Raw genomic sequence first — 12,507 nt, 5'->3', positions numbered from 1 at the left:
CCTCAGTCCCTCATACATGCCGGGTCATTCTGCCGTTTCTCGATCACGACATTGTCTGTGACCGCCTGCACAATTGGGCGACTGGGCTGAAAAATTTAATTTCCTCATGTCCTGGGGAAATCACGCAATACTTGCGCTTTGTGTGACTCTGCGCACCCGGATACGCTTAGCTCATCCACTGAAACAACCGCCGCAGGTGCCATTGCTGATAAATCCAGCATGGTCCACAGTGAAGTTGGAACAGTGAAGAACTTGGGCGAAGGGCATCAAAGTTCATCCGGTCGGCAAGTCCGTGTAGCCGTTGCTCATCTTATCTTGATGATGGCATGCTATCCCTGTTCCGGTCTGTTTTCTGGCCCCAGAGAGGTGCAGATCTAGTTGATGATTAGCCTCGGACTGGAGGAGATGAATTGCTTAGAAAACAAACCCGGCTGATTTGAGTCAGACACATGTAGATGACTAGATCTAGTGTCATTGAATTTGTCTTGGCGACTAGTCAGAATAGACCCTTATTTGTCATACTAAATCGATAGTGGCAGTTGGAGTGTGCTTGCTCTGCTCCATGAATCCCCCCTTCCCCGAAGATTGATATCATCGTCATCTCCATCTTTCAAGTTTCTTGTGGTGGGGAAGAAGTTGGCCTGGTTCTGCCGGGCGGTGAAGGCACATGACTCGACCTCATGTGACCGAGGGGCACGGGATCCCCCACCACGTGCGGCCGATCGGAGCTGCAGGGGAAATTCGCCGTGAGTTCAAAGCCAGACTCTCGTTTGACCTTGTCTAGACGCTCTGTATCTCCCTTCTGCTTCCCGACTGCTCCAGCGTGTCGAGGGTTCTGTTCCCACCGGGTGGATTCGCTGTTGATTGCTGAGGATCATCCGCTGCTATACTCGCCCTGTGCTATCAATCTCCGTCTACCTCCGAATCCCACTTCCACCCCTCATTCACTCAACTCTCCTCTCTCCTCTTTTGCGCCGAAAATCCAGTCCGGCACAATGGCAGCGCCCAACCCCACCAACAACGGCCGTCCAACGCGCCCGGTCTTGCGACAGACCCTGTCCAGCGCATCCTTCATCCAGGATCATCAGCAGTACAAACCCTCTGCCCCCATTCAGACCATCGGCAACGTGATTGGCAATTCTCCCGAGTCAGCGTTTGCTGCGCTGTCCGTCAAAGCTAATCCCATTAGCCCCGATCCCGAGAAGGTCACCGACAGTGGCATCATCCACAGCATCTTCAACCAACAGTCCAATGAACTGCCTACTGGAACACAGCAGCTGGTCGCTACGATCTACTACAAATCTGCTGATCCTATCCATCCCCATCTGCACCCCGATTCCTCCCCTCATGTCGGGTCTGGCCAAACTCTGCCATCACCCATGGTACCCGTAGGTTCCGCCCCGACGGTCGATATCGAGAAGATCCCACGGGAGCCTCCCGCCCCAGAGCCGGAGCCGCTTGACCATCTGTACGGCCCGTTTGTATCACAGCTCTGCCTGACCAACTTCCTTCAAATCATCGAAACCCTTCCGACCCCGTATCAGCGCACCAACACTTCGCATCGCTGCTTGGATCGTCATGACCAGCCTCGCGTCGTCGAAGTCACCTTCTCGCCTCCTCCCAACCCGGAATACCTTACCTTTGAAGACCTGCGGAAACATGAGAGCATATGGCGGTTCGAGCGCGAATGGAATGTGGAGGTCGTCCTCCAGCGGGAGAGCGTCTTCCGTCGGCACAAGCGGTTGGTAGTGTTCGATATGGATAGTACACTGATTCAGAACGAGGTGATCGATGAGATTGCCAAGTTTATCGGCGTGGAGAAGGAGGTTTCGGTTCGTACCTTTGCTGAACGATGGAAAAGGGCTGTATATGCTGATATTAATGGCAGGAAATTACGGCTCGTGCTATGAACGGCGAATTGGACTTCTCCGCATCTCTCCGGGAGCGGGTCAGCCTTCTGAAGGGTGTTCCTGCGGACGTCTTCGAGAAGCTGAAGTCCGTCATCACCATTTCTCCAGGTGCGCGTGAACTGTGCAAGGCCTTGAAGACTCTCGGCTGCAAAATGGCAGTCTTGAGTGGAGGCTTCCAGCCTCTTGCGGAGTGGCTTGCCGAACAACTTGGACTTGACTACGCGCATGCCAACCATGTATGTGATGCGACATTCGACCCATCGACAATATTTTGCATTTTCGCTTAAGTACTAATACCCTGATTAGCTCGAGATCGATCCTACGACGCAAACCCTGACCGGCAAACTGGTCCCCACATATCCCATCATCGATGCGAGCCAGAAGCGCTCGATTCTTCACTCGATTGCCGCGGAGCATGGCATCCCTATCTCCCAAACTGTCGCTGTTGGTGACGGAGCCAATGACCTGCTCATGCTGCACGCAGCGGGACTGGGAGTCGCCTGGCGGGCCAAGAGCAAGGTGCAGCTCGAGGCACCGACCCGTCTCAATGGCGAGAGCCTCGTGGATATTCTCTACCTCCTTGGCCTGACTAAGGATGACATTTCCGAGCTGATTGCGTAGTTGAAAATATGCTACCAAGCATCCATTACAGTGACCAAGCGATCAGTAGAAAGACACGAACACGTGCGTCTTCCACTAGTCAGCTCGGCGGCGAGCATGCGAACATGTCGCCAGGTGCGTACTCTACTACTCCAACTCGTTGTTGGAGGCCTCCCGCGCACCATTGGATAGATTCCTTTCTTTCCGTTCCATTCCCATATCATTTCCCTATCCATCTCTCTCCACATACATCTATCTCTCCTTTATCTCTCTTTGGCCCCAAGGTTTTGGATTTGGCATGTGTAGACAGACCAAGCCCAAACCAAAACCATCACGTCCCTTCCCTCACCCCTTTTCCCTATCATGCGAATTCGAGAAGCCAAGCGGAAATAGTTTCATGTATTAGAACGATGAGCACGAGAGCGTTTACATGCGGGCGTCGGAGTAGGCAAGGAACAAACACGGGCAGGTACAAATACATACGACTACTACATGACGATGGGCTAGCTACGTACGGACGAATTTTGAATTGATTCAAACGACTGCGAGATCATGATGATGGCTGATGCTGACGTTGACAATATTCCCGTCTATCTCTATTTTACGTGAAATGGATGCCATACATGTTGAATTAGTATTTTTCTATCCACGACCCTGTAGTAGATGATTGAGACAGCCAGCCCATCCCGCTCATCCCGGGCCCAATTCCTAATGAATCCTAGCGATGCTAGTCGTAGTTGATAATATGTGTGTGTGTAAGTAGACCGACCAATCTTAAAACCAGAAGCTCGAAACAACCACAGTATAAGCCCCATTTAATGCAACCATGCGCCCATGAACCGAAAGACAAACACAAGAAATCGTACACAGCTCGAAGAGAACAGGTTAAGCTAAATCTCAACGAGTAGCCTCATCAACAGCAGCAGCAACCTTCTTCTCAGCAACAGCGTCACTAACCCCAGCGCGCCTCTTCTTCAAGACATTCTCAATGAACGCCTCACCAGCCTTATAAGAACTGCGCACCAAAGGACCAGAAGCACAGTAGAGGAAGCCCAACTCCTCAGCACGACGCTGCCAATGCTCGAACCATTTCGGATGAACATACTCATGCACAGCCATATGCCTCTTCGTCGGACGCATATACTGCCCGAAAGTAACGACATCAACATCAACAGCACGCAACTGCGCCAGCGCATGCTCCAACTGTTCCTCGGTCTCCCCGAGACCCAACATCAACGAAGACTTCGTAATAACCTCCGGATTGGCCTTCTTCGCCGCCTCCAACACAGCAATACTCTGCTTGAAGGTAGCTCTCCGATCACGAACACGGGGGGTAAGAGCCTCGACAGTCTCAATGTTATGCGCATACACATCCAGTCCCGAATTAGCCACCAGTGCCACCATATCCAGATCACCACGGTAATCACCAGTCAAACATTCAACCAGGGTGCTAGGCGCCTTGGACTTAATCTTGCGCACGGTCTCAGCGAAATGGCGCGCACCGCCATCCGCAAGATCATCACGATCCACACTCGTCAGCACCACATACCCCAATCCCCAGCGAGAGATTGCCTCAGCCGTGTTCTCCGGCTCATGGGGATCCAGCGCAGCGGGCCTGCGACTAGTCTTGACACTGCAGAAGCTGCAACCGCGGGTACAGGTATCGCCCATGAGCATGATGGTAGCGGTAGCGGCGGCTTTGTCGCCGCCGCCCCAGCAGTCGGAGATGTTGGGACAGCGGGCTTCCTCGCAGACGGTGTGGAGGTTCAGACCGCGCAAATCTTTCTTGAGGCGTTGGTAGTTCTTGGAGTCTGGGATGGGGGTTTTCAGCCAGGGTGGGAGACGGGTCATTTGCTTTTTGCGGCCGGCGGGGCCAACGAGAGCGGTTTCGAGGGCGTAGGCTTCGGAGGGGTCGAGGAGAGGCGCATTGTCGTTGTTTCCGGAGACGAAGTCGCCGAAGGATGGGCCGGCGTTGAGCTTGTCTGTGAATGCGGTGCGGCGGCGTGGTTTGGGAGTGCTGGTGGCGGAGGTGGAGGAGTCGGTTGTGGCGTAGGTGCGGGTTGTGAGGATGCTGGGGGTGGATTGAGGGAGGGAGGCCCTCGTGGAGGTGTAGAGGAGCCGTAGACGGTTTGTTGATGCGGCTGCCATGGTGTGTGTTTGGGGTGAGGAGAAGAGACAGGCGGCGGTGCTTTGGAGAAGTTGAAATGCAAGTTGGATTCCGCGGGAAAGTCGCTGATAGCCATCGGAGCTTCGGTTGCGATGCCGCCCGATTCATGACTCAGCGAGATTGTATGCCTGAGGTGTCGATAATGTGCTGACATATAGATGGTCCTGGAGTCCGGTCATTAGTAGCAGTAGTCACTTTCTTTTATTTCTTTCAAGAACCAGCAGTGCTAGGTAGTGCTAGTATTATATCATATTGTTATGTCAATGGCTCGAGACTACAGTTCAAGGTTTCGTGGTGAGGCGTAGTAGAATTGCGGTTATCATATCAAGCGGGTAGATGTTTGAACAAGACAGACGATATAGCTGAAATTATGGCATATTCTGTTTCATCCTGGATAGCTCAGGGAGAGCCCATTGTTGCATCCATTTATATCCCATGATCCGCTCCGCAGATGGTCTCTTTTCCGGTTCGAATGCAAGCATATCTCTCAACATAGTAAGAAATGCAGTCCTTTCGGCATCCCCCATCGGTTGCATATTGAATTCTTCCCTAGGCTTCTGAACTGATTGGTTGAATCGTTGCACCCAGGGCCTTGAATTTGTAACACCATGTCTTGTTCCGTCCTCATTAAACCACTTTGACCGCGATTCCCATTTCTGCCACCACGGCAGTGGCAATCTGCCAAATGTATCAACATGTTCTTTGACTACCCAGTCGACTGACGGATTAAAGCCCTCGAAAAGTGGACGCTGACCAATTATTTCCCAGATGGTGCACGCAAGCCTCCAAATATCAGCAGAGAAAGAAAGTGACTTTTTCGGTTCGAAATAAGTCTCTGGGGGGACTAGCATATCCGGCGTGTTGGAGTGATGCCGCGCTGTAGTGGCTGGCATGAAAGACTCCCCAAAGTCAGTGACAACCATCTGAGCTTCAGATAGCGAAACTTCTTCGCTCGCTTTTCCGAGCCAAACAGGCACGACAGCTTGTGCGGGGACACCATCAGGAAGTGGACGCTGATCTAGACAGGTAACTGGCTCATGGTGAGGTTGTCCATGCCTTTCGTAGAATTGCTCTGGTGAGAGCGAGTCCATACTCTCAGGAAGAAGGATCAGAATATTACCGGGATGAAGATCTGACATGACATGAGTGTAGGTATCACGATGAATAGCAAATGTACTTACCAGCATGGACAATGCCCTGAGTATGAAGATATGCCACTGCCAAGACTAGTTGAGCAGAGAAAACCCTGGCCACAGGCAACTGGAACAGCCGGAAAGATGAGGCATCTTTGGCCTCAGCTAAATTCATCATTCCAACTGATGTGACAAAACATTGATGTACACCATTAGGCCCAGAAATGGTGAATTCATCTGTTATAGATGGAATGATTGCGCTGCCGGGATGAGTTTTGGCTTTCAACTCTGCACTACCAAGTCGATGGAGAATATTCCTTTCTTGGGAGTTAGTTGGATTGCAGTCTGCGATGGTGATTTTGACGGCGACATATTTTTCAGTTTTCTGATCTCTTGCCATCCAAATGGTTGAGTATGCGCCAAAGCCAAGCTTATGCACGATACGATACCGGCCATTCAACCATTCTCCTCTGGTTGTTGGATGATAACCGCCTCGCCGGTACCGCTCAAGTTTCTCAACGTCCTCGATAGGCATGTACTCAACAGTATTATTGATCATATCCGGAGTGCTGTTGTCCTTCACCAATGCCATTCTAGTGCCAAATACTGTATATGCTCTGCAATGTGGTAAAAAGCGGTGCGCGGGGCGGATAGGGAGGAAGGTAGACCCGGTATAATAAGGACGACTTTGCAGCACCTTCCGAAGACTGAAGCTTGAAACTAAATCTATGCGCATTGTAAAACGTGGATGTGAGCCAAATGATGGCCTTTGGTATTGATGGAAACTCCTTATTACTGCGCCGGGCTGCTGCAAACAGAAATGTGGCCAACTGGGAGGCTCCCTTAAGCGAGTGCGTCAAGCACCATCTACACTGGCTTCTTGGTAAGAAGGGAAGAGACCAGAATTGCGGGGGTGGAGAAATTGAGGGAATGCGCTGAGGCAGAAGTAGAAAGAAAGGGTTGTCTTAACATCTCTGCTAGTTTCCCCAATACAGATACGCCTACACGTGATCATTTTTGGCCGTGGTTGGAAAACCCGCGTTTGCTTAATATGTGACATTGACAGGTGGACTGGAATGTAAAGAGAATATCATTGTATGTAGATCTCGGTGGGAAACGACTAGCTATTATACATTAGCCCTAGTGGCTAACTGCACGCAGTACATGAAACTTCAATCGCCAGTAGGAAATACAAGAGGGAACAGGCCCCAGGCATGTAGTTTGACAGATAAGGAAATGTAAGTGAAGGACAGTTCATAGAATACACTGAAACGAAAGACAGGGTTCTATGCAATCTGGTCTAGCCAATTTAGTAAGGAAAGATATGGTCACAGAGACAGGACTGGGATATAAGAACAGAAGGAAATAGTGGGAGAGAATAGACAAGGAGAGATAGGAAAGATGTCTATAGTGATTGACAGTCACCCAAGGAGACTGATGTTGGGAAGTAAAGAATGGCTGCTCAGTTCTTAGTTTCAAGCACTTGAGCGAGGACAAACACGGCCGACTTGAGCGTCTCGTCTGCTTTGCCGCATATAGCAAAGAGCAGGTTATCCACTATTCGGTCCAGCTCTTTGCGAAGCTCCATGCTCCGGGACCCTAGGACACGTTCTTTGACGCGAGACGAGGTAGCTGGACTAAACTGCATCCCTGGTGAGGTAGCTACCTTCTCTGGCACTGTATCTAGCCGGGACACGGGGGAGGGATGCGAAAAGTTGTTGATCCTTCGGTTGTTCGATGCCAGGGATACAACATAGTTCCGCGCGATCAAAGCGGCACATAGGCCGCCTAATAGGTTTTCCGCGACATTTGGGAAGATGTCGCGGAAGGGTTTCAGGAGTGCCCGTTCGTTGTTGTGACGGATGAACATGATGACGGGTGAAGTTAAGCGAAGCATATTTCGTGGGAAGTCCTTCACTGAATGTTCCAATTGGTCAATAGTCCATTCGTGATCCCACCACTTTTCTAACTCCTCCTTCTCTGACATGGTCGAGGAGCGCCCAGGTGATGCTTGGACCTGGGGTGATGTGCTAAATTTGGGTGGTCTCTCTAATTTGGGCGGAGACATCGGCTCAGGCGGAGCTGGCGTCGGTTTATTGCATACAATGGTCTCGCCGACGCTCTCTGAACTCATAGAGCCTGCATCAGTGTAGTCATCGTCGTCATCCTTATCGTTCCGGAGGTCATCGGGCGAGGGACACTCGGGATGAGTGATATATCCACTGTCAGACATCTCCATTGGAGTGTCCGGACTGAAAGCTGATACCTCCTGTTGTCCGAGATCCGGGGTAGATGGGATGGGCTGTGGCGGAGTTGGAAGCGAATAGCTCATTGCTGGAGATGACTGTCGGGAGATATCGACTAACTTGGGCTTTGTTTTCCTCGCAACGGTGCAGATCTGGAAAGTCGTCAGTACATGGTATGAGTGTAAGCAAGTAACACTTACTTCGTGTTTATCAGATGGTGATGTCCTCAACCTTGGTGGGCTCTTCTGTACAATCTGGCATTTCCTTCGACTCTGTTCTCGAGTCCTCTCGCCCTGGGAACCAGGCGTTTCCACAGGTGCGCCCTGAAGCCACTCACCACAGTAGGAGAGACTGCTAGGAACCCAGCTTCCCTCACTAGATACGGTTCCTGACCTGCTTCTCTGGGACCCCATTGACGACCCGGAAAAGTTCCGCCTCACAAATGTCTCGGAATCTGCGGAGGGGACGGGCGATGGCATGCATTCTGGATTGGGGGACGTTGCGATCAACGACGCATCAGCTGGTCGGCATTGCTTGACCAATATGGAGTGCGCCATATGTACATTCGTTGTCTCGTCGTGCGCCGAGGTGGTTGGGCGAGCCTCCTGCTTTCGAGCACCACAATCATCACAAATTTCTTTTCCAGACACACATGCGCAACCTTTTGGTGTAGCTGGGCCATAGTCTGATTCGGATTCGTATTTAGACGAGAAGTAGGCGGATGATGGGGATGATTGCGAGCCCAGAGAATCGGAAAGAGGAGGACTGGGGAGAAGGCCGAAGGAATCTATACTGGTGACGTTGATGTTTTGGTCCGAGCGCCAGGCTCGCAGTGTTTGGCCTCCAGACAATTGTCGCGACGATCTGGCTTCCTTTGCAGCTGATGCGATGCTTTCCAGCGACGGCGAAGATGGTAGGCGCAGTTGAAAGGGTTGCTTCATCCTGCGCACAGAGCGAAAGGGTGACATGACCACCGGCGGACGCTCCACCGGTCGACGTGGCTGCGGAGCTGTAGTATATTCGGCTTGGTCCATCCGGGGAGAAGTCGAGGGAACGAAAGAAAGGGAGCTCTGGGGCTGTTGCTGTCTCCTCCAGGGCTGAACATTGGGCGCATAGCGCGGAGCAGCAAGCCCAGTTCCTTGGATCATGGCTTCGTCCGCTAATGAATTATAGGATGATACTCTCCTGGGTGCGAACGCTGGGACCTGGTTCGCAGACATGGTATGTTGATGACAGTTCCTATTTGGGTTAAGGAACACCCTGGCTGACTGGCAGTCAGTGGAGGACATGGCTGGCACGGTAAATGGTATATTGCAATCAGGCGACAATCGATTTCCTATGGTTACTCGGGACTAATGTGCAAAGAAAGAGAAAAAGAGCAGCATCAATTCTGATCGGGAAAGCGGCCGGCAGGGCCTTATACTACATAACAATATGGGTTTCCAGGTATCCCTTGACTGCCTTGCGGTGACGGGGGAACTAGTCACTGGGCATGTGTACTCTCCCCCTTCGAGAGGGTCATCTAACACTCTGGAACATAGACGAAGAGTGAAGGGCGACCACGCCCACCGTCCTTGCATACCAGAGAGAGGCGAGCGGAGATAGCGTGCACAGCCATTGGCTAGCACTCTCAATGCGCGCCACCTGCAGGGACAGCACAACGTGGGTGGTCCGTCTCCCAGGGTGCTTGGATCTCGTTAATTAGCAAAAGGAATGAGACATGCAGTTGGAGGGATGCGGGAGGAGCCTTGGGAGGGCATTCAAAGGACGTCACCGGTCTGATTTCAAGGCTCTCTGGTTAGTAGAGGCGTTGCGCCGGACAATCAAAGAAGAAGCCCCTAGAGGGACACCCCTTGCATGGGGTTGCTGTGGGCGCCGGCGATAGGCTCATGTTGATTGAGGGATAGGCGAAATTTAATTTAAGCAGCATGTGCAGGAATTCCAGCTTGACTGCGGCCGCGGAGATTTGAGTTGTATCATGATGGGCTTGAATACCACGGGAAGGCAAGCAAATTTCTATCTCCAGATGCGGTCTTGATGGTGGCTCAGTCAATCTGCTTCCGCTGAGAGTGCTATGGTCGACAATGGATGGCTTGCTAGTGGCAACCAAGGGATAGTGTTAGCTTCAATAGGTAAATCAGTCACAAAGGAGAGCAGGGGGACTAGGGAGCTGAAGACAGGGACAGCGAGGGTATCACTCCGTCAACCTGAACTGGGGGAGAGAAGGAGACGAAGCTTAATTAATGAAGGTTTATAGATCGTCTTGTTCGGGATTATCTAAGCATGCATACAGAGATGCACAATACTTCCTTATCGGGCACTTGCAGACAAACCATGCAAACATCCCGGTTATCGATTGGAGCCTCGATTTCCTCATTTAATTTTATTGCATTTTCGTGGATTTTGCGTCTTCAAAAAATTAACGGCTCGTCGCATTCTCCCTGCCTCCTGCAAATTTGAACCTTCTGGGGTGGCAGTTCCTTATGCTTTCTGAATGTTTCATCGCATCGACGCTGGCGTCCAGCAAAGCGCCAGCGTCTGCGACCCTCCGCGATGTGGGAGTTTGCGTCCATGAATTCCAGCCCACGCTGAACCTGCGCTCCACCTTCAAGAAGAGCTCAACGGCGGCCAATTGCCTTGCCGTGAGTCCGTCTCACGTTTTCGCTGCGCAGTCCGAGAAAGCCATTGTGCATGTGTATAGCAGGGAGAAAGGCAACCAGGAAGCCACCGTTCCCTTCCCGGAGCGCATTCGCAGCATTGCTGTCGCCGGGGGCAAGAATGGTGATGTCCTGGTCTTGGGAACCCAAGGGGGTCGTTTGATTCTGTGGGAGGTAAATCGATTGTTCACAGCCCCAATGGCGTCGCCAGCTATTCGTCATGGTTTCATACTAACAGCATGTGCTTTCTAGACATGCACCGGGCGACAAGTGGCTACGACAGCGTCGCATCTGCGGCCAGTGACCTCACTCGTGGTCGATCCCAATTCCAACTTCATCCTGTCGGGTTCGTCCGATGCCAGCATTCATGTTTGGTCGTTAGTGGACCTCTTATCCTTCACGAAACCTCCATCCGGCCGTGATCGTCAGCCTCCGAACTCTCCCATCCGTACCTTTTCCAACCACCGCGCCGCCATCACCGCCATCGCTGTGGGTCACAGCGCCGGTCGATACAACATTGCTGTGTCTGCTGCAGATGATAGCACAGCCATTGCCTGGGATTATCACACCGGCCGTCTCCTGCGTACCTTCCTCTTGCCGTCCAATGCGAAGTCGCTGGCACTTGACCCGGCCGACCGGGCTTTCTATGTCGGATACGAAGATGGCAGTATCCAGTCGATCGACTTCTACAAGAACCAGTCCATCCAGAACCCTCTCCACGACCCCTCCCTTCAATCTACTCCTTCGCAGCCTCCCGCAGAAGATCGCTGGGCACCACCATCGGCTGATTGCGGCGCGGCGCATGCGCTCACCCTCTGCTACGATGGAATGACGTTGCTCTCTGGCCATCAGAATGGCAAGGTTCTCTCATGGACAGTTGGAAGGAAGAAGTACGCCTCGACCGTGGCAGACTACACACATCCTGTCACGAACCTGTTCATGCTTCCTCCCAACGGTCTCCCTCATCCTTCCCTCGACCTCAAGCGGGTAGCACACACCATCGTCAAGCCCCGCTACGACTCTTCCCTGTCCGAAACCTCTCAAGCAGCTGGCGCCGTTCCAGCCGATTACACCTTTAGCACGCACCTCCTCCCATCCATCTCATCCAAGCCCAACTCTGCTAAGCCCGACCAATTCACCGAAGCCTTCTCCCACGCGTACTTCCCTGAATCCATGCTCGAAGAAGGCCTCGCCGAACTCGCTGCCTTCAGCCAGCCCACCAGCAACGGAGCCCCGGTCTCCTCGATAGCACAGGGCATTAGCGACGAAGACCTAGCGGCGAAGGATTCCCAAATATCCCAACTGGAGGCGGAACTCGCCACGCTGAAGAAAAAATCCTCTGTGAACGAGACCGCCCGCCAGTCCACAACAGACGAAGTAACTAAGCTTCGCTCTGATCTCGCCAACCTGCACGATTATATCAACGAGCTTCACGAGAAACAAGAACAGGCGCAGCGGGAGAAGATCCTCCGACAGGCGCGGAAAGAAGAGCGGGAGACCCGCCGTCGGGAGGCCTGGTTCGCAGCCGAAAAGAAGGGCAAGAAGGGAGATGCGGTTCTCCGGAAGATGGACGCCGAGGATACCGTCATGACGAGCGATACGGATGATCAGAGCAGTGATGAGTAGACTCTTTTTCTCTATCCATTACTACTTTACCGTTTTAATTGCATGATCAACCACTTTCGGACCCGCATTTCCCCTTTCTTACAGTACATCATTCGACAGGCGCAAAAGGTCACACAACACAAAAAGTCTCAATGAAATGACAAATTCACACGATGCACGTCTTTCCTA

General features: G+C 52.2%; 5 protein-coding genes across 5 annotated transcripts; 2 read left to right on the top strand and 3 right to left on the bottom strand.

Annotated features, from left to right (window-relative positions):
- Window positions 1–995: 995 nt before the first annotated feature.
- On the top strand, window positions 996–2,531 carry AKAW2_80840A (phosphoserine phosphatase SerB; the record flags this gene model as incomplete). Its single annotated transcript, XM_041681906.1, has 3 exons — window positions 996–1,832; window positions 1,889–2,146; window positions 2,217–2,531. 3 exons carry the CDS (start codon window positions 996–998, stop codon window positions 2,529–2,531), a joined length of 1,410 nt encoding a protein of 469 aa, XP_041548801.1.
- An 876-nt stretch (window positions 2,532–3,407) lies between these two features.
- On the bottom strand, window positions 3,408–4,658 carry AKAW2_80839S (lipoate synthase; the record flags this gene model as incomplete). The annotated part of the gene is made up of 1 exon (XM_041681905.1): window positions 3,408–4,658. The coding sequence occupies one exon, from the start codon at window positions 4,656–4,658 to the stop codon at window positions 3,408–3,410; it is 1,251 nt and encodes a 416-aa protein (XP_041548800.1).
- A 387-nt stretch (window positions 4,659–5,045) lies between these two features.
- AKAW2_80838S (uncharacterized protein) lies at window positions 5,046–6,546 on the bottom strand (the record flags this gene model as incomplete). The annotated part of the gene is made up of 2 exons (XM_041681904.1): window positions 5,046–5,809; window positions 5,859–6,546. 2 exons carry the CDS (start codon window positions 6,544–6,546, stop codon window positions 5,046–5,048), a joined length of 1,452 nt encoding a protein of 483 aa, XP_041548799.1.
- A 726-nt stretch (window positions 6,547–7,272) lies between these two features.
- Window positions 7,273–9,276, bottom strand: AKAW2_80837S (uncharacterized protein; the record flags this gene model as incomplete). Its single annotated transcript, XM_041681903.1, has 2 exons — window positions 7,273–8,208; window positions 8,257–9,276. The coding sequence occupies 2 exons, from the start codon at window positions 9,274–9,276 to the stop codon at window positions 7,273–7,275; spliced, it is 1,956 nt and encodes a 651-aa protein (XP_041548798.1).
- A 1,263-nt stretch (window positions 9,277–10,539) lies between these two features.
- On the top strand, window positions 10,540–12,339 carry IPI3 (putative ribosomal assembly complex component Ipi3; the record flags this gene model as incomplete). The annotated part of the gene is made up of 2 exons (XM_041681902.1): window positions 10,540–10,887; window positions 10,966–12,339. The coding sequence occupies 2 exons, from the start codon at window positions 10,540–10,542 to the stop codon at window positions 12,337–12,339; spliced, it is 1,722 nt and encodes a 573-aa protein (XP_041548797.1).
- Between the last annotated feature and the right edge of the window lie 168 nt (window positions 12,340–12,507).

The sequence above is a fragment of the Aspergillus luchuensis genome, chromosome 8 (genome assembly GCF_016861625.1).
Source record: "Aspergillus luchuensis IFO 4308 DNA, chromosome 8, nearly complete sequence".
Taxonomy (NCBI): Eukaryota; Fungi; Ascomycota; class Eurotiomycetes; order Eurotiales; family Aspergillaceae; genus Aspergillus; species Aspergillus luchuensis.
Note: the sequence above shows the minus strand (reverse complement) of the source record. Positions and strands in the feature narration are given on the sequence as shown.